The 22,194-nt window shown below is 47.6% G+C and overlaps 1 protein-coding gene across 2 annotated transcripts in view; it reads right to left on the bottom strand.

Moving 5' to 3' along the window:
• ogfod3 (2-oxoglutarate and iron dependent oxygenase domain containing 3) overlaps positions 1-22,030 on the bottom strand; it is a 56,055-nt gene extending 34,025 nt beyond the window's left edge. Inside the window, exons 1-7 of one of the 2 annotated variants that reach the window (XM_084323813.1) lie at positions 21,935-21,999; positions 21,867-21,900; positions 20,576-20,669; positions 19,929-20,158; positions 11,745-11,820; positions 7,731-7,773; positions 3,176-3,240 (exon numbers count right to left, since the gene is read on the bottom strand). In XM_084323813.1, coding sequence (XP_084179939.1) covers positions 3,176-3,240; positions 7,731-7,773; positions 11,745-11,820; positions 19,929-20,158; positions 20,576-20,643 — 482 coding nt within the window. In that variant the 5' untranslated portion in view covers positions 20,644-20,669; positions 21,867-21,900; positions 21,935-21,999. Of the gene's footprint in view, positions 1-3,175; positions 3,241-7,730; positions 7,774-11,744; positions 11,821-19,928; positions 20,159-20,575; positions 20,670-21,866; positions 21,901-21,934 lie in introns of both variants that reach the window. The other variant, XM_084323812.1, reaches the window with a different exon arrangement.
• Positions 22,031-22,194: the final 164 nt, after the last annotated feature.

The following is a 22,194-nucleotide window of genomic DNA, read 5'->3' as shown; positions in this document are numbered from 1 at the left end:
ATCTCGAAAGTCATGGAAAAAATAGTCTACGAACAGGTCGAAAAGTACCTAGCGGAAAAAAATCTAATCTACGAATTCCAATCTGGCTTCAGAACATCCCACTCCACTGACACATGCCTTCTCTATTTGAATGACCACATCAAACAAGAGGTGGACGCAGGCAAATACTGCGGCATGGTCATGCTGGACCTACAAAAGGCCTTTGACACGGTCAATCACTCCATTCTGATTGACAAGCTAAAAGCAATTGGTTTTGATAGTCTAGCAGTGAGCTGGATGCAATCCTACCTTGAGGGGAGGGAACAGATGGTGGAGGTAAACGGTACCCTATCCCCCCCCCTCACAGTGAGCTGTGGTGTTCCACAAGGAAGCATACTAGGACCGCTACTGTTCCTAATTTATGCAAATGACATGTCGTCAGCTTGTGACTGCAACTTGTTCCTGTTTGCGGACGACTCAGCCCTGCTGGTCTCTGACAAGAACAAGTTACAGGTTGAAAAAACCCTCAGCTCGGAACTAGGCAGAATCTGCATATGGCTCGCTGATAACAAACTATCATTACACATGGGCAAAACAGAGTCCATTCTCTTCGGTTCAAATAACAAACTCAGCAAGACCGACGGCTTCTCAGTTACAGTGGGTGACAATATTGTCACAAGGAAAGATGAAATTACCTACCTGGGTTCCATCCTAGAGGCTAATCTCTCCTGTGACAAAATGGCATCCAATGTAATAAAAAAAGTCAACCAACGAACTCGATTCTTGTACCGGATCTCCTCTCTGGTAAACAAGAATACCCTGAAGACTCTGGCAGGAGCACTCATTCAGGGGTACTACGACTATGCTTGCACCTCATGGTACCAAAGCACCTCAAAGGCGCTAAAAACAAAATTACAAACATCTCAAAACAAACTGGTCAGACTACTGCTTGACCTTACTCCTAGAACCCACCTCACCCCTGCCCACTTTGACAACCTAGGATGGCTTAGAGTAGATGACAGAGTACAGCAACTTGCAATGGGCCTGGTCTACAAGATACACTACACGACCAAGGTACCCATGTACATGGCAAAATACTTCCCAAAGGTCAGTGAATACCACGATCACAACACCAGAGGGAGCTCCACAAATCATGTTAAACCCAGATTCGGCTCAAATAAGGGACTAAACACGTTTCGCAATTATGCCACATCAATGTGGAACGCCCTACCCAAAGCTGTAAAGGAATGTGGATCACTACCCACTTTCAAAACCTCTCTCAAGAGACACCTACGGGAGACTGCAATTCAACACTGGCCCCTGTAAATATCCTAACCCAACCCCCTCCAATGTACAGTCATTTACCTAGTATGGTTTTGTCAATAGTCCAATGTACAATTTTGTTTGTTTGTACAGTCTCCCCCCCCTCAATGTACAGTTTTGCTTGCTTATACAGTGTGCCCCCCCCCCCCCCTCAACCACCTCCAATGTAAATTACCCAGTATGGTTGTCAATATCCCAGTGTACCCAACCCCCCCCACCCAACCTCCTCCAATGTACAGTTTCTACGTCAAATGTATATACTCCCTTTTCTTGACTCCTTCTGTATCACAAACAGTACTGTATTTGCAAATCTGGTATGTCATAAATGTATAGATGTAGCAGTACTGACTATCTGTATGTCATGTATGTCATATATGTCCTGATGAATTGAAAATGGGGGACCCTGGTGTAAACAAGACGAAAGTCTTTCTCTGGTCTGCATCCCCTTAACAATTGTGTGTATTGAGCTGTACTGTATTGTACCCATTCTGCAATCTGTTAATAAAGTTTTCAATCAATCAATCAATCAATCAATCAATCAATCAATCAATTCAATCAATGCAGCTTGATCATCAGTTATTATTGTGGTTTGATGCAGCTTGATCATCAGTTATTGTGGTTTGATGCAGCTTGATCATCAGTTATTCTGGTTTGATGCAGCTTGATCATCAGTTATTGTGGTTTGATGCAGCTTGATCATCAGTTATTGTGGTTTGATGCAGCTTGATCATCAGTTATTGTGGTTTGATGCAGCTTGATCATCAGTTATTGTGGTTTGATGCAGCTTTATCATCAGTTATTGTGGTTTGATGCAGGCTTGATCATCAGTTATTCTGATTATTTCTTAATTAATTTAATATTAGTTGTGCTATAAGTATAAAGTATAGTATTTTGGTTTGCAAAAAAAGTATGCAACGGGGGGGGGGGGGGGGGGGAAATTGTCACTTTTCGCCGGTGCGTGTTAAAGAGGTTAAAGATCAAAGTAAGCAGGGCTGCACGATTAATCGTTTTTTTAATCGAAATCGCGACTTGGAATGATGCAATTATCAAATCGCAAAAAAAAAATTTATCGCAATTTTTTATTTGATTGAACCAGGAAGTCCCATTGAGATACAAGATCGGTTTGGGAGAGGGAGGTAAGGGGTTTTAGATTGTGTGTTGTGGAGTTTAGACTTCAGAGAGGGAGAGTAAAGTACAGAAAAAAGGTACCGTTGGGTACCGGTAGCGATTCCCAGGTAAAAAGAAACATTTTCAGGCTCGGTGTCCCGAACAGACCCAGTGCGTAGGCCAGATGCAAGCCGCATTTTACAATAAACCTCTGTGGGGCTGCTTAAAAAAAATATTATTATAATCGCAAATTTAATCGCAATCGCAATATCAGTCCGAAAAATCGCAATTAGATTATTTCCCAAAATCGTGCAGCCTAGGTGCTCTACAGATATTGATTTTGTAAAATGTCAGGTGTCAACGGTAATACCGGTGTTGTCATGAGTTTATTAGTCATGGGACATTTCACATCACCGTGGCAACCCTAATGTGATGTGACACCCATTTGATATCAGCCAGCCACTGTCACCTGAGCCCAGAGGGAGAGAGTGTGTGTATGTGTGTGTGTGTGCGTGTGTGTGTGTGTGTGTGTGTGTGTGGGAGCAGAGAGCCACCTGTAGGGGGAGACAGAGAGGGAGAGGAAGGGAGCAGAGAGCCGCCTGTAGGGGGAGACAGAGAGGGAGAGGAATGGAGCAGAGAGCCGCCTGTAGGGGGAGACAGAGAGGGAGAGGAAGGGAGCAGAGAGCCACCTGTAGGGGGAGACAGAGAGGGAGAGGAAGGGAGCAGAGAGCCACCTGTAGGGGGAGACAGAGAGCACACTGCCCACCTGTAGATGTTGACAAACTGCTTGCCCATGGACAGAGCCCCGGAGTGCAGGTCTAGGATGGAGGCCTGTATGGGACAAATAGAGAACAGGAGTTATATCTACAGCAAACCAGTCACCATAGACCACTGCACTTAAAATGGAGCTTGTGAGGGAGGGAGCGCGGGGGGGTGACATTCATTCATGTTGATTAGAGGGAGCGCGGGGGGGTGACATTAATTCATGTTGATTGGAGCCTAACTGGTTGTAGCTACGGCTGTTGGGGGGGGGCAGGAGACATGATCCAATAGACGTTTATACGCCCAAGTCTCCTGAACACGGAGAGACCAACCCCAAGTCGATCGGCACCTACCCCCCAACCGGAGAGACTCCCTGGGCAATAATAAAAAATAAAAACGTTAGGCTCTCATCAACATTCATTCCTTATATTCCCCCCCGCTAAAATACTGGAAATGTTGCGGTGGTCTATAGTCTATAGTCTAGAGTACTCTCTAAGGTGTCATTCACATCTAAATCAGGCAATGGGGGGGTAGTTGCGTTGGGCTCTGGCAAAAGAAAATAGAGCGGTGTTCCGTGAGAAAGTAGAACCGGAGTGAATCTTTGCCGTCACACAGCCCCTCCCTACGCTGCGGTGGCCAACCAATCACAGCGGGAGGCGAGGGGTTGGGGGAGGGGTTTAAAAACAGCATGATGTCACATAAATGGCCCGTCCACACCGACGCACCGACCTGTGGCGAGGCGCCACATTGTCAGGTTAGATGAGAATGAGTCCTAGACCAGGGCTGCCCAGAGCAGGGGCCCAGAGCAGGGGCCCAGAGTAGAGCCCCAGAGCAGAGCCCCAGAGCAGAGCCCCAGAGCAGGACCCCAGAGTAGAGCCCCAGAGCAGAGCCCCAGAGCAGAGCCCCAGAGCAGAGCCCCAGAGCAGAGCCCAGAGCAGAGCCCCAGAGCAGAGCAGAGCCCCAGAGCAGAGCCCCAGAGCAGAGCCCCAGAGCAGAGCCCCAGAGCAGAGCCCCAGAGCAGAGCCCCAGAGCAGAGCCCAGAGCAGAGCCCCAGAGCAGAGCAGAGCCCCAGAGCAGAGCCCCAGAGCAGAGCCCCAGAGCAGAGCCCCAGAGCAGAGCCCCAGAGCAGAGCCCCAGAGCAGAGCCCAGAGCAGAGCCCCAGAGCAGAGCAGAGCCCCAGAGTAGAGCCCCAGAGCAGGACCCCAGAGCAGAGCAGAGCCCCAGAGCAGAGCCCCAGAGCAGAGCCCCAGAGCAGAGCAGAGCCCCAGAGCAGAGCAGAGCCCAGAGCAGAGCCCCAGAGCAGAGCCCCAGAGCAGAGCCCCAGAGCAGAGCCCCAGAGCAGAGCCCAGAGCAGAGCCCCAGAGCAGAGCCCCAGAGCAGAGCCCAGAGCAGAGCCCCAGAGCAGAGCAGAGCCCCAGAGCAGAGCCCCAGAGCAGAGCCCCAGAGCAGAGCCCCAGAGCAGAGCAGAGCCCCAGAGCAGAGCAGAGCCCCAGAGCAGAGCCCCAGAGCAGAGCCCCAGAGCAGAGCCCCAGAGCAGAGCCCCAGAGCAGAGCCCCAGAGCAGAGCCCCAGAGCAGGGCTGCCCAGAGCAGAGCCCCAGAGCAGAGCCCCAGAGCAGAGCCCCAGAGTAGAGCCCCAGAGCAGAGCCCCAGAGCAGAGCCCCAGAGCAGAGCCCCAGAGCAGAGCCCCAGAGCACGGCCCCAGAGCACTTCGACACGCTGCCCGGGAACCTCCGGATTACCAGACGACTGCTTTTATAGTATTTTCATCATCATATTGCAATCACCTGTCGTTTGCCCACCTGCAATGGTGATGATGGTGATGATGATGATGATGATGATGTAATGTAACACTAATGCGCTGCATTTGGTCTATTTTCATGCAAAAAAAGAAATTTCAGCTATAGTGTATTTGAGGAGTGACTGTGAGACAACTAAGTTAAGCTAACCACTGCGCCCCCCCCCCCCCCCCCCAGGAGGGGTGCAGCGAATACCAGGTTCGAGGAGGCGTGGAGAGGACGGAGCAAAGCCCCTATATTCCATCTCCCCGTTCCAAAAATCCTAAAAAGCCAATGCCTACTTTTTCTATATTTCAATAATCAATAATCTCCAATCAATGTAGGTTGCTGCTTGTATCGCAAACAGGCTGGATGAGCTGGTCAGGAAGCGGCCAGCAGCGTGGTGGGGGTGGAGCTGGACTCTCCAGCGAGGGTGGCGGAGAGGAGGAGCCTCAGGGACAACCCCTCCCACCCACTACACACGGACTTGGCTGACAGGAGGAGCATGTTCAGTGTTAAGACTCAGACTCCCAAGATGCAACACTGAGCGGCACAGGAAGTCCTTCGTTCCGACAGCCATCAGACTCTACAGCGCATCACTGCATCACTGAGCATCACAGGGTGACAGTTACAGTTACCATCTAATCTTCCTGGACTTTTACTTTTAAATAGACACTGTACAATCCTTCCACTTTTTACTGTACACTTACTGTGTATATTTTATATTTTAGAATGTATATACAATAACATAGAAAAAATGTATATCCCGGAGCGTATTTTATTCTTATTCGTGACTTTTGTTCGTGACTACCCTAAATCTTTACCGTTTACCGTGAGCGATCTGTCGCGCCGAATTTCCCTCGGGATAAATAAAGTATCTCTATTCTATTCTAATCACACGTCGCTGGGCACAGTGGGCACAGGGGGACGCGTTGACCGGTCTCCGGTGTTCCACCTGTTTTTATATTAAACTCCACGCCTTCTTCTTACTCGTTATTGCCATCGACTGTCCTGGGACAACACTCCGCTCGCCCCAGGAAATAAATCATGTTTTCTCACGCGCCCCCCCCCCCCCCCCCCCTCCCGTTTCTGTACGGTCCCTGCCGTCTTAATACACCGTGAACAATCGCTGTTGTGTTCTGGCTGCAGGCCAGGTCTCCTGGGGAGGGGGGGGGGAGCGCAGCGCAGGGGAGCGCGGGGTCACGGGGTCGTCCACTGAGCCACGGAGGAGAACATCACACGACTACACCGTGCGTTATTATCTCCATCAGTCCAGCGCAGGAGCCGCCATCGAGCCACAGCACTCAGATCATTGTACCATCCTGCCCTCTGGTGGCGAGACGAGAGACGTGCGGCTGGAATCAAACTGTATCGACAGTGTAGTAGGTGATTTAACAAGGGGGATGGAAAAGCAGGTAAACAATTTAATAAAAGAACTGACACATTTCCCCTGAAATCTATGGATCGCAGAGCGAGGTATGTAATCACATTTTGTGTTTAGAAGGCGTATGCCATCTTCCATCAGTCCTTCATTCCAAATTGCCCTGTGTGGCATTATCTTAACAAGCATCGAGGATATGGGGCCTGGGTGTGACCCGGGTCGTGTAGAGGTCTGAGCACCACTGCAGAAACTCGGGTTCGGTTCCCGGCAGCGGTACCTCGGGCTCGGTCAGTCGTCCCTATATGAGCACAGTGTTTGCAGGTGTGAGTGTGAGTTCTGGTCGTTGCAAACAGCGCCTTCTTTTGGTTGGTCAGGCCGGGCGCCTTTTCAGCAGGGAGGGGATCTGAGGGAGATAGCATGAACCTCTGTGCACATTACACTTTCCCAGTGAGAGTCCTCGCTGTCGGGTGAAAAGAAGCGGCTGGCGACTCCACATGTATCAGAGGAGGCATGTGGTAGTCTACACCCTCCCCAGACCGACAGAGGAGACATGTGGTAGTCTACACCCTCCCCAGACCAACAGAGGAGACATGTGGTAGTCTACACCCTCCCCAGACCGACAGAGGAGACATGTGGTAGTCTACACCCTCCCCAGACCGACAGGAGACATGTGGTAGTCTACACCCTCCCCAGACTGACAGAGGAGACATGTGGTAGTCTACACCCTCCCCAGACCCACAGAGGAGACATGTGGTAGTCTACACCCTCCCCAGACCGACAGAGGAGACATGTGGTAGTCTACACCCTCCCCAGACCGACAGAGGAGACATGTGGTAGTCTACACCCTCCCCAGACCGACAGAGGAGACATGTGGTAGTCTACACCCTCCCCAGACCGACAGAGGAGGCATGTGGTAGTCTACACCCTCCCCAGACCGACAGAGGAGACATGTGGTAGTCTACACCCTCCCCAGACCGACAGAGGAGACATGTGGTAGTCTACACCCTCCCCAGACCGACAGAGGAGACATGTGGTAGTCTACACCCTCCCCAGACCGACAGAGGAGACATGTGGTAGTCTACACCCTCCCCAGACCGACAGAGGAGACATGTGGTAGTCTACACCCTCCCCAGACCGACAGAGGAGACATGTGGTAGTCTACACCCTCCCCAGACCGACAGAGGAGGCATGTGGTAGTCTACACCCTCCTCAGACCAACAGAGGAGACATGTGGTAGTCTACACCCTCCCCAGACCGACAGAGGAGACACGTGGTGTCTACACCCTCCCCAGACCGACAGTAGGGGCAGTGCAACAACCAGGGGGGAATTGGCATAACGACTAAATTGGGAGCAAAGTACAAAGGCAAAAGAAATGATGATAAGGATATGGGGCCTACTCACCCCTCCCTCGGAACCGGCCAGGGACAGCCCCCTGTCAGCCAACCTAGGTGATAAAGACAGGAAGTCACTTAGTCAATAAGGGAGCGAGGGTAAATACATAGCTTACATCTCATTTAGTGGAGCAGTGTATGGTACGGTTGGGTGATATGGACAAAATATAATATCACAATACTACTAGCCATCATTTAGCCAGGAAGGTCCCATTGAGTCCTGGTTTTGACAGTATAGCGCGGTATTTTGGTGGTATTTCGTTTTTTTACAGTATAAATTACAAAGTGATTATTGCAGAGTGAACGTTTTTTTATGTTGTGTTATCTTGTAATACAATTATGTATTAATAATGGTGCAATGTCAGCTTTATTCTTTTTTTTACACTCCTTCAAGAAACAATTTCTTAAAAATATACAGTATGTATATAGCTTTTAAATTTTTTTTTTACAATTTGTATATAATATTGTGGATGATGATGATATAGTAAGAACAGATCCATTAACGGTATACCTCCAACAGCCCCAGTGACAGGACATATCCACATCCCCCCAAACGATACTTGAATGTACACCTGAGGCTCTGCTAAAGTAGGTGCACGTTGTTTTGCGGTGTTGATGTGAAAATAAAAAAGGAATGGGAGGGGCAGAGGGGCAGAGGGGCAGAGATATGTATCCCGACAGCGGTGTTGCCAGATGTACGATAATTATTGTATTTGTACGATAATCTTTCCCTCTGTAATGATCCGTTTTGCCCTCTGTACCCCTATTATTTGCAGACGATAATTATTCCCTCTGGCGACACTGCCAAGGGAAAGGAAGGGTCCTCACATCACTGTGTGCCACGTGGGCAGACCTTCAGTCTGGTCCTCACATCACTGTGTGCCACGTGGGCAGACCTTCAGTCTGGTCCTCACATCACTGTGTGCCACGTGGGCAGACCTTCAGTCTGGTCCTCACATCACTGTGTGCCACGTGGGCAGACCTTCAGTCTGGTCCTCACATCACTGTGTGCCACGTGGGCAGACCTTCAGTCTGGTCCTCACATCACTGTGTGCCACGTGGGCAGACCTTCAGTCTGGTCCTCACATCACTGTGTGCCACGTGGGCAGACCTTCAGTCTGGTCCTCACATCACTGTGTGCCACGTGGGCAGACCTTCAGTCTGGTCCTCACATCACTGTGTGCCACGTGGGCAGACCTTCAGTCTGGTCCTCACATCACTGTGTGCCACGTGGGCAGACCTTCAGTCTGGTCCTCACATCACTGTGTGCCACGTGGGCAGACCTTCAGTCTGGTCCTCACATCACTGTGTGCCACGTGGGCAGACCTTCAGTCTGGTCCTCACATCACTGTGTGCCACGTGGGCAGACCTTCAGTCTGGTCCTCACATCACTGTGTGCCACGTGGGCAGACCTTCAGTCTGGTCCTCACATCACTGTGTGCCACGTGGGCAGACCTTCAGTCTGGTCCTCACATCACTGTGTGCCACGTGGGCAGACCTTCAGTCTGGTCCTCACATCACTGTGTGCCACGTGGGCAGACCTTCAGTTTGGCCGACATTGTGAGTTGAATGGGATCAGCCGTCTCCTGGTTTATGACCCGTCATTTAACCCTTTCACTGCCACACGACAGCCGGTTAACCCTTTCACTGTGACAATACAGAAGGTTAACCCTTTACTATCACACAGCCGACGGCGATGCTCCATCATTAGCATCATTAGCTCCGCGGATGCAGAGCTAATGATGGAGCATCGCCGTCGGTTGTGTGATAGTAAAGGGTTAACCTTCTGTCGTGTGGCAGTGAAAGGGTTAAACAGGTTATAACCTCGGAAGTCAGAATCATCAGCAATTTGTTGCATTGTTAACGTTTTTTTTTTGTATCTACTTTTTCCTCCCCCCTTTTTTCTGTATTTTTCTCCCATCCCAATTTAGTCGTTATGCCAATTCACTTCCTGGTCGTTGCGCGCATTTGCCCCCCACTTGCCGGTCTAGGGAGGGTTGAAGACTACCACATGTCTCCTCCGATACATGCGGAGTCAGCCAGCCGCTTCTTTTCACCCGACAGCGAGGACTCTCACTGGGGGAGCGTAACGCGTGGGAGGCTCACACTACCTCCCCCAGTTCCCTCCCTCGCTGAGCAGGCGCCCCGACCGACCTGTAGGAGTCGCTGTTTACAACGACCAGGATACACACACCCCGCCGGCTTCCCACCCGCTAACACTGCTGTCAGTAGGGACGACTGACCAAGCCGGAGGCACCGCTGACAGCTGGATTCGATACCAGTGTCTCTGCGGTGGTAGGCAGGCGCTTAGTCCGCTGCGCTACCCCGGCCGCCAACTTGCTAACGTTTGATATATTGGTTGATGTATATTTCCTCAGATTGCTGGTATAGTTTGAATTTAAATACAAATGCAATAGTTTTCAATAAAAGTAGCACCACAGTGTGGCACCAAGCAGAGGGTAGAACCTGGGCCTTCTGACGGCACGACTGGGGCTGGGTACCGACTAGGGCTGGGTACCGACTAGGGCTGGGTACCGACTAGGGCTGGGTACCGACTAGGGCTGGGTACCGACTAGGGCTGGGTACCGACTAGGGCTGGGTACCGACTAGGGCTGGGTACTGACTGGGGCTGGGTACCGACTAGGGCTGGGACTAGGGCTGGGTACCGACTAGGGCTGGGTACCGACTAGGGCTGGGTACCGACTAGGGCTGGGTACCGACTAGGGCTGGGTACCGACTAGGGCTGGGTACCGACCCAATTACATCGCTACTACGGAGCACCGGTTCATGCCAGATCAAACCGGTACCACACTTGGGTGCCTTTACATGTTTAGTATAAGAGTGTAATACACTAGACAGTCACAAGAGGGAGCCTTTTCCACACATATATATATTACCGTCCCGTCTCCTGGGTCTTTAAAGACCAGTTGAGGTCAGAGGAGTTTGATAACCAGATGTTTAAATTTAAACATTTAAAAACATAACACATGTTCATGGGATTTCCTTGGCGTGTGGTGTCGTGTTACAACCATAAATAACAACATGTTCTAAACAAATAACAACGTTGGAATTGAGAAGTTTGGACTTATTTTTTTACAACTGAAATTCTATTTCGTTATTACAGAGAGAGTCGAGTACCGAGAAAAGATACCGTTGGGCGGCGACACCGAAGTCCAGGACCTGGTATCGGTTATCGGTTCAAATGTGAACGGTGCCCGACCCTAGTCCTGACCCCTCCTTCTTTCACAGGTTCCTTGCTGCTCCACCCTAGTCCTGACCCCTCCTTCTTTCACAGGTTCCTTGCTGCTCCACCCTAGTCCTGACCCCTCCTTCTTTCACAGGTTCCTTGCTGCTCCACCCTACTCGTGACCCCTCCTTCTCTCACAGGTTCCTTGCTGCTCCACCCTACTCCTGACCCCTCCTTCTTTCACAGGTTCCTTGCTGCTCCACCCTACTCCTGACCCCTCCTTCTTTCACAGGTTCCTTGCTGCTCCACCCCCTACTCGTGACCCCTCCTTCTTTCACAGGTTCCTTGCACACGGCTCCACCCCCTACTCGTGACCCCTCCTTCTTTCACAGGTTCCTTGCACACGGCTCCACCCCCTAGTCCTGACCCCTCCTTCTCTCACAGGTTCCTTGCACACGGCTCCACCCCCTAGTCCTGACCCCTCCTTCTTTCACAGGTTCCTTGCACACGGCTCCACCCCCTACTCGTGACCCCTCCTTCTTTCACAGGTTCCTTGCCCGCGGCTCCACCCCCTACTCGTGACCCCTCCTTCTTTCACAGGTTCCTTGCCCGCAGCTCCACCCCCTACTCGTGACCCCTCCTTCTTTCACAGGTTCCTTGCACACGGCTCCACCCCCTACTCGTGACCCCTCCTTCTTTCACAGGTTCCTTGCCCGCGGCTCCACCCCCTAGTCCTGACCCCTCCTTCTTTCACAGGTTCCTTGCCCGCGGCTCCACCCCCTAGTCCTGACCCCTCCTTCTTTCACAGGTTCCTTGCCCGCGGCTCCACCCACGTACTTCCTGAGCAGCTCCGCCTCCTCGCGGGTCACCACGGCGTCGGTCACGGCCCGCCCACACTGCACAGGGGTGCATCCTGGGAAGAGGAACATGGAGTCACATGAGCAGGAATAACAGCCCTGCCTGACGTCACCGTATTAATCCTTTCACTGCCACATGGCAGCCGGTTAACCCTTTCACTGTGACAATACAGAAGGTTAGCCCTTTACTAGCGGATGCGGAGCTAATGATGCTAATGATGGAGCATCGCCGTCGGTTGTGTGATAGTAAAGGGCTAACCTTCTGTCGTGTGGCAGTGAAAGGGTTAAACAGCTGCCGTGTGGCAGTGAAAGGGTTAGTACACTCTAGGGACGATGCGACCTCACACAACGATTCATTTTCGATTATTCAGGCAACGATTCAACGCATGATCATGAAATCTCTTCATTTGACCACGATTCGATTCGATTAGATTAATTTGATTAATTTTCTCATCAGTTAATTCCCCAAAAAAAATTGAATACACAAATGTGGCTGGGGGAAGTGATTCACTCAGCATGAATGGACTATAGGTCAATAAAAACAATACACACAACAACAACAAAAACATTAAAAAAATTATTAATTTCGATTATAATCTATTCTAACATTTTCAAATCGATGCAGTTGAATCGTCACATTAGAATCGATGCATTTCGATTAATCGATGCACCGTCACACCCCTAGTACACTCATTGGAGTCGTGGAAAAGGGGTAGGATTAAATAAGTGTATACTTCTTCCTACTCCTTTTCGAACATGTAAATTGAGTTATGTTTTGCTTTTATTTTTTATTATTTCTTGAGATCAATGATTTGTTTTGATTTCATGTTGTTTCTTTGTTTGTATTTATTTACATGTTCGAAATAAAGATTTCAAATCAAAATCAAATCAAAATGATAGACTATAGGCCGATTCATTTTACATTTTGTCATTTAGCTGAACGCTTTTATTATCCAAAGCGATCCGACTTTTTCAGTCCCGATACCGATACCTGGCTTTGGGTATCGGCCAATACCGATACGGATCCGATACCCATTGTCCAATCCCCCCCCCCCCCCCCCCCCCCCCCAAAAGTAAAAAAAATTAATAAAAAAATTTAATCCACTTTTTTTTTTATATTAAAATATATTTTGTTTTTAACAATTGTAAAGGATCACGAGTGTGTTTTTGATTTGTTGTAAACAAAGACAGAAAATAATATATATATAAATAATTATGCATCTTGATACAATATCTTTGGGCAGTGGAGGCGAGGCAGGGATTATTGCCACCAAACCAACACCTTCCTGGGCCGCCCCCAGTCTCACGACTGTATAATCCATTTCTCTGAAACCCTAAACCTCCCCTGTGATGACTTTAGACACATGAGGTTCAAAGTTATGAGCCAAACCCATTCACCTCCTACCAGCCAAACCCACTCACGGTGAATCACTTTCTGAATCACTATCACTATCCTCTTTAGTTTTACTGTGTCCTACCTGTTTTTATTACTTTCATTGCTTTACTATGTTTTTAATCTTATTGCTTGCATCATATTATTTCGTTTTTATTACTTTCATTGCTTTATTATGTTTTTAATCTTATATCTTGCATCACATTATTTTGTTTTTATCGACCTGCTTGTGAAGCACTTTGGTGCCAGCTGCCTGGAAATGTGCTATAGAAATAAAACTGACTTGACTTGACTTGATAGTTATTTCGTCCAAAGCGCTTTACAACGTATGACTCACTACGGTACGTTTAGTCATTTAGCCGATCAATGCTTTTATCCAAAGTGACTCATGTTCTGTACAACGACTCAGCAGGAAGGGTACAACTCTGGCAGTAAGTAAAGAAGTGGTAAGAGTCAGTGATATTGTTCGTCAAACAGTGTCGAACGTGAGTGAGTGCTACAGTCTGGAGTGCATAGTAGTGTAGACACACACACACACACACACACACACACACACACACACACACACACACACACACACACACACACACACACACACACACACACACACACACACACACACACACACACACACACACACACACACACACACACACACACACACACACACACACACACACACACACACACACACACACACACACACACACACGGCGGAGGCTTCAAGAAATTATACATCTTAATTGCTTTATTTATTGTAACGTATAACATTATAACTATAACTAACTATTACATATATAGTTTTTTTTTGCATATATATATATATATAATTTTTTTTTTATGTTTTAAAATAGTACACTCATTTGAGTAGTGGAAAAGGGGTAGGATTAAATAAGTGTATACTTCTTCCTACTCCTTTTCGAACATGTAGATTGAGTTGTGTTTTGCTTTTGTTATATTGTTTGTTTGTATTCATTGCATGTTCGAAATAAAGATTTCAAATCAAATAAAAAGAAATAAACTAAAAAAAAAAACAGACCCTCATCTGCACCTTTGTTTAAATGGTTTATTTTTTTCTCATATTTATATATATATATATATATATATATATATATATATATATATATATATATATATATATGTATATTCAGATCTAATTGTATTGCCTATATTTATGTCTTGCCCATACCCCCCCCCCCCCCCTCCCCCCCTTGCTGCTACTACCCGGGATTTCCCCAAGGGGATCAATAAAGCAATATCTTATCTTATCTTATCTTATTCTTGTATGAAAGGGAAGGCATAGCAGAGGAGATTTATCCAAATTCTCTGATGTTTCAGACAATATACAAACTGGTAATACGTCGTAGGCCTAAATTAAATTTGAGTACTGATTCAATACAGTATAACAAGGACACCCAAATAAACGTAAATAAAAACCTCCGTGGCTTTACTAGGCCAGTTGAAGCTCGATCTTGAAAAGGTTACAGACCTAAGCTTCCATAATTCTTCCACGCAGAAAAGCACGGGACACAGCAAATAATAAATAGTACCCAAATATTCTTTTTGGCCAATATTTAGTTTGAGTTAAAACTACAGCTTTTCACCACTAGAGGGAGTACTCCACACGGTGAGCAGCTTCAGCCACTGGCCTATCACAGCTGCAGACTGGAGTGACGCTTATTCCATCACACAACCAAAAATAAACCTGACGTCCACTAACTATCAGTAGTAGTGTATGAAGACCGTGGGAAGTATAACGTCCACTAACTATCAGTAGTAGTGTATGAAGACCGTGGGAAGTATAACGTCCACTAACTATCAGCAGTAGTGTATGAAGACCGTGGGAAGTATAACGTCCACTAACTATCAGTAGTAGTGTATGAAGACCGTGGGAAGTATAACGTCCACTAACTATCAGCAGTAGTGTATGAAGACCGTGGGGAGTATAACGTCCACTAACTATCAGTAGTAGTGTATGAAGACCGTGGGAAGTATAACGTCCACTAACTATCAGCAGTAGTGTATGAAGACCGTGGGAAGTATAACGTCCACTAACTATCAGTAGTAGTGTATGAAGACCGTGGGAAGTATAACGTCCACTAACTATCAGTAGTAGTGTATGAAGACCGTGGGAAGTATAACGTCCACTAACTATCAGTAGTAGTGTATGAAGACCGTGGGGACTATAACGTCCACTAACTATCAGTAGTAGTAGTGTATGAAGACCGTGGGGAGTATAACGTCCACTAACTATCAGTAGTAGTGTATGAAGACCGTGGGGAGTATAACGTCCACTAACTATCAGTAGTAGTGCATGAAGACCGTGGGAAGTATAACGTCCACTAACTATCAGTAGTAGTGTATGAAGACCGTGGGGAGTATAACGTCCACTAACTATCAGTAGTAGTGTATGAAGACCGTGGGAAGTATAACGTCCACTAACTATCAGTAGTAGTGTATGAAGACCGTGGGGAGTATAACGTCCACTAACTATCAGTAGTAGTGTATGAAGACCGTGGGGAGTATAACGTCCACTAACTATCAGTAGTAGTGTATGAAGACCGTGGGAAGTATAACGTCCACTAACTATCAGTAGTAGTGTATGAAGACCGTGGGAAGTATAACGTCCACTAACTATCAGTAGTAGTGTATGAAGACCGTGGGGAGTATAACGTCCACTAACTATCAGTAGTAGTGTATGAAGACCGTGGGAAGTATGCAAACCACTGCCCTGAAGCAAAGCTTCATACAGTTGCATGTCAGCGTACAGGTCCACAGCCGAGGCCTTTACTAGTCACCCTGCTACTTAGGAATCAACCTCGTCTATCTTACTACTGTACCTACTATAGTATAGGTCTATACTCAGGGCTGTACGCTAAGCTTTTTCACTAGGGGCACAGAATCTTTTTTAGGGGCACTTTTTTTAAATAACAATTTTACCATTATACTAGTGCAAAAAGATATGTTCCTCCTGCCTCATTACTGTGGTCCTTTTATTTAACATTTAAGTGCTTTTGTTTTCAGGTTTGTATCTTTTATAATGAACCAACTAAAGTATTACCACAGCTGCAAACATTTCTTCTTTCGTTGATAACAGTGTTCATCAGGGATGGGTTAGGATCGTTAGGATTTTATCGATACTACTACTCTTATCGATTCGATACTGCTCAACGGTTCGGTACTTTATCGATACTCTTATCAGTTATTTTTTATTATTTTGCAAGCATTTTTTTTTTTTTTTATTAAGAACATAATCGACATTGCTTCATTATTCTTTTATATAACTATATTACTGCACATGGCTACTTTTTGATCAATTAATACAAGCAGTCAGATAAATTAACTACTAATTAACTTTCTACCCAGCTGTTAAAAATGGTTCAATACTCCATTTTATTAGTAGAGATACAATAGCCTGATGATATATTTTCCATGAGTTGAGTGGATGCATGACCGGAGCAGTGTGTGTGTGTGTGTGTGTGTGTGTGTGTGTGTGTCTGTGTGTGTGTGTGTGTGTGTGTGTGCGTGCATGCATGCGTGTGCGCGTGTGTGTGTGAGAGCGCACGCTTTGCGTAGTGGGCGTGTCAACAGTGTCAGCTGAACGCGCACCAAACAAGGCATGGGGAAATAGTCAGACATCCCAGAATTATTTCATAATACAAAGTTTTCTGAATGGATATTTGGATTAAACCAAGTTGTATGCAGTGATGACCGGTCTTTCCCCGCGGAACACAAGTTACTTAACGTTACACGGGTCGCACTATGCATGCTTTTTTCTAACGTTTCGTTCTCTCCGCTATGATGAGCTCTGCTCTGCTTCAGCACGGACAGCACCTCTCAAGTACACGTATGTGCATGTGTGAGTGTCAGTCGCGCGAGTGTGTGAGTAACAGCCCCGCCCCTCTGGCAGACGGAGAGAGACCGAGGGAGGAGAGATATAGAAAACGGCCAACTAGATTAGTTCGCGACGTTTAAATTCCTCGAAAAAAAAGGAGTGAAATACGAATGAAAGGGTTGAAAATTGAAATCAGTACTAGCAAGGGTGCCCCCAAATATTTTTTTCTACTAGCACAGGCTATTTCTAGGGGCACTATGCCACGCCCTCGTAGCACTGTACTACTCTGCACTCAAGACTGTGGTACTCAACTAACTTCAACACTGTTTGACAAACAATGTTACTTACCCTCAGTTACTTACAAACTGGAACTTGAAACTAGCTGCCAGAGTTTAGTTTAGTTGATTTATTTAGCACATTATTTAAAGATAAAAAAAGTGCTAGGAGGGACCGAAGGCCAAAGGGCGTGTACAAAGTTCCACTCCCATCCCATTGTCCATAAACAATATTCGAAATACATGTAAACATGGTCTACGAGATAAACTACAAGACAGGAACAGAGACATGAGGCCGACACTAGAGCGAACACATGGACGATTGACACGCGTCAGTAACAAGAACAATATATTTATTTTTTTTAGAAATGTTTTTGTTTTAGGCGGTTAGGTGGCCGAGCGGAGATTGCGTTCGTCACCAACCCCGGAGCTGTGAGCTGGATTCGCCTGTTCGAATCCAGCTCACAGCTCCGGGGTTGTCACCAGCTTGGCTGGCCGTCTGCACTGATACAATTGGCTGTATTAGAGGGTGGGAGAAGCTGGCGGGGTGGGTCCGGGTCGTTGTAAACAGCGACTCCTACAGTTCGGTCGGGGCGCCTGCTAAGCGCGGATAGGACTTGAGGGGGATAGTGTGATCCTCCCACACGCTACGCCCTCTCAGGTGAAAAGAAGCGGTGATTGGCTGGACGTGTGTCGGAGGAAGCACGTGGTAGCCTCCACTCTCCCAGATGATCTGACTGTGGGGGGTAAGTGCGCAGCGACCAGGAAGGGACTGGGAATTGGCATACGACTAACATTGGGATGGGAGAAAATCGGAGGAAAAATGGAGGGGGAAAAAGATCAAAAAAAAAAAAAAGAAAAATGTTTTAGTTTTGTTTGTAGTTGTACCTTCCTGCCGACTCGTTGTACAGAACGTGTCGCTTTGGACAAAAGCGTCGGCTAAACGACTAAATGTAAATTGTACAAACAGGTGTAGCGAGGACTTCAACGAGTAAATATGCCACGATGACGAAACATCCTGTGTGGCTTTTTAATTCTTATTTTGTTCAGGACAACAAGAACAATTCCCAGTTGACCACACGCAACAACAACAAACATGAACAACAAATGTCATCAATCTTGTTTGTGTAAACATGTTAAGTTGGCAGTCGTGCCAGCCAAAGCTCACCACCCCGCAGAAGTAAACAGCAGAGGTGGGTTTGGCCGACAGGTCGACGACAAAGGAAATGTGCTTCTTTTGTTGCCCGTCCCCTTTTATGTCAGATAGTGCAAAGTTGAGTTTTATGTCATCTTGACTATTGCTCTGCGATGTGGTCATCTGCTGCCAGTGGTGACCTCAGGAAGCTCCAGGTGGTCCAGAACAGTGGTGACCTCAGGAAGCTCCAGGTGGGTCCAGAACAGTGGTGACCTCAGGAAGCTCCAGGTGGTCCAGAACAGTGGTGACCTCAGGAAGCTCCAGGTGGTCCAGAACAGTGGTGACCTCAGGAAGCTCCAGGTGGTCCAGAACAGTGGTGACCTCAGGAAGCTCCAGGTGGTCCAGAACAGTGGTGACCTCAGGAAGCTCCAGGTGGTCCAGAACAGTGGTGACCTCAGGAAGCTCCAGGTGGGTCCAGAACAGTGGTGACCTCAGGAAGCTCCAGGTGGTCCAGAACAGTGGTGACCTCAGGAAGAAGCTCCAGGTGGTCCAGAACAGTGGTGACCTCAGGAAGCTCCAGGTGGTCCAGAACAGTGGTGACCTCAGGAAGCTCCAGGTGGTCCAGAACAGTGGTGACCTCAGGAAGAAGCTCCAGGTGGTCCAGAACAGTGGTGACCTCAGGAAGCTCCAGGTGGTCCAGAACAGTGGTGACCTCAGGAAGCTCCAGCTGGTCCAGAACAGGGCAGCACGGTTGGTACTGGGCTGCTCACTAAGGTCTAATGTGAGCCGTATGCATGCCCGCCTCTCTTGGCTTAACGTTGAAAATAGATTGTCTTTTAAAATATACTTGTGCTGTTCAAGTTGGTCATGAGCAGTAAGACTCCTGTTTTTATACATAATCAGATTGTTTTTAGTAATACTGTGCACGAGCATTACACTAGAGGTTCCAGTAGTGGGCAGCTTGAATTGCCAGGTCCTAGAACCAGCGCTCTGGGGAGATCTTTTATTTTTAGAGCATTAACTCTGTGGAATGGCCAGCCTCGGAACCTCTGCTGCATTTACAGTGGATTCACTTTTAAAAAGAATCTTAAATTGTTTTTAAATTGTTTTTAACACTGTAAAGTCATTTTTTGTTTTTGTTTTACACTAATGTAATTTTAGCTATCTTAATTGTTACAGTAGGTTCATTATGCATTGTGTGTACTGACTTTTAATCATTTTGTTTTTTTGCAATGGTGATTGTTTTTGTGTGTTTTTTTGTGTGTGGACCCCAGGAAGACTAGCTGGTTGCTATGGCACCAGCTAATGGGGATCCCTAATCAAATCTAATCAAAGGAGTGGCGACTGCCTGGCAAGTTATTATTTATCAACTGGTCTGGGCTTTAATCTGATCCAGCGTGGTGGCGACACAGAGGGCACAGGGCTCACCAGGGTAGCGCTGGTAGGGTTAGGGCACAGAGGGCACAGGGCTCACCAGGGTAGCGCTGGTAGGGTTAGGGTTAGGGCACAGAGGGCACAGGGCTCACCCGGGTAGCGCTGGTAGTTCTCGTAGTCCTCCGAGCACTCCACCAGGAAGACCCTGGGCTCTGCGGTGACCAGCTCACTCTGCCTGACCAGGGTCTCGGTGATCTCTCCGTCCCCCAGGGAGAGATACAGCCAGGCGGCCGTGCCACACGCAGCCAGGAGCCCCAGGAGCAGCAGGAGCCAGGGGCCTCGTGCCCCCCTCCACGCAGACGCCTGGCGCAGAGCATTCCCCCTGGGGGGGGGGGGGGGGAGAGGAGGAGTGTATCTCATCAGTGATTAAAGGTAGAGGGGGGGGGGGGGGGGGGTTGGTAATTATCAAGAGGCATGAGAAGCAGACATCATCTATTCATTTGTTCCTCCATTCAAATCAAATCAAATCTAATCAAATCAAATCAAATCAAATGTATCTGTAAGGCCGGACACGTCTTCTTTAAACAAGTCAAGAAGAAACATCACAATAAGTCAAGAATGAATACGCGCGCGCGCACACACACACACACACACACACACACACACACAGAGAGAGAAACACACACACACACACAGAGAGAGAAACACACACACACACACCACACACACACACACACACACACACACACACACACACACACACACAGCAGCAGGAGGAGGTTGCAGCAGAAACACTTACCTTTTGATTTTCTTCTCGATTCCGTTTGCATCTGGTAGCTTCGGGTTTCCTCTCCGCTGCACCGTCATCTCAACGCAGCGCTCTGTCAGAACATCTAGAGAGGAACAGAACCAGACCTGTTAGAACATCTAGAGAGGAACAGAACCAGAGGAGACCCGTTAGAACATCTAGAGGAGACCCGTTAGAAGGAAAGAAGATATTACCTGGCTACCTGGGTTCCATCCTAGAGGCTAATCTTTCCTGTGACAAAATGGCATCCAATGTAATAAAAAAAAGTCAACCAACGAACTCGATTCTTGTACCGGATCTCCTCTCTGGTAAACAAGAATACCCTGAAGACTCTGGCAGGAGCACTCATTCAAGGGTACTACGACTATGCTTGCACCTCATGGTACCAAAGCACCTCAAAGGCACTAAAAACAAGATTACAAACATCTCAAAACAAACTGGTCAGACTACTGCTTGACCTGACTCCTAGAACCCACCTCACCCCTGCCCACTTTGCCAACCTAGGATGGCTTAGAGTAGACGACAGAGTACAGCAACTTGCAATGGGCCTGGTCTACAAGATACACTACACGACCAAGGTACCCATGTACATGTCAAAATACTTCCCAAAGGTCAGTGAATACCACGATCACAACACCAGAGGGAGCTCCACAAATCATGTTAAACCCAGATTCGGCTCAAACAAGGGACTAAACACGTTTCGCAATTATGCCACATCAATGTGGAACGCCCTACCCAAAGCTGTAAAGGAATGTGAATCACTACCCATTCAAAACCGCTCTTAAAGAGCACCTACGGGAGACTGCAATTCGAAACGGGCCCCTACAAATGTCCAACCCAGTTGTACAGTAAATGACCAAGTATGGCTTTGTCAGTATTCCAATGTACAGTGTACAGTGTGTGTCCCCCACCCCACCTACCCAACCTCCTCCAATGTACAGTTTCTACGTCAAATGTATATACTCTCTTTTTCTGGACTCTTTTTGTATCACAAACAGTCCTGTATTTGCAAATCTGGTATGTCATAAATGTATAGATGTAGCAGTACTGTCTATCTGTATGTCATGTGTGTCATATGTTATGATGAATTGAAAATGGGGGACCCTGATGTAAACAAGAAGAAAGTCTTTCTCTGGTCTGCATCCCCTTAACAATTGTGTGTATTGAGCCGTACTGTATTTGTACCCATTCTGCAATCTGTTAATAAAGTTATCAATCAATCAATCAATCAATCAGAGAAGAGACCTGCTGTTAGAACATCTAGAGAGGAACAGAACCGGACCTGTTAGAACATCTAGAGAGGAACAGAACCGGACCTGTTAGAACATCTAGAGAGGAACAGAACCAGACCTGTTAGAACATCTAGAGGACCAGAACCGGACCTGAGACCCGAAGTGACTTCTTTCTGCCGGAGCTCCAACACTCTCGTCACACTACTTCCGGGTGCCGCGGATCGGCCGTTCTGATTGGCTCTCCGGGGGAGGGGAGGCGGGTTCCTGCTGGACAGGAAGAGGAGGGAACATCCGGTTTCCTGTTTCCGTTTGAAACCAACATCGAAAAAAGAAAAAAAACGGGGGGAAACAGAAACCTGGAGCTGTTTTTCCGTATTT

This window comes from Notolepis coatsorum (assembly GCF_963971535.1).
Source record: "Notolepis coatsorum genome assembly, chromosome: 10".
NCBI lineage: Eukaryota > Metazoa > Chordata > Actinopteri > Aulopiformes > Paralepididae > Notolepis > Notolepis coatsorum.
The sequence above is the reverse complement of the archived record's forward strand: the minus strand, read 5'-3'. Positions and strand labels throughout refer to the sequence as shown.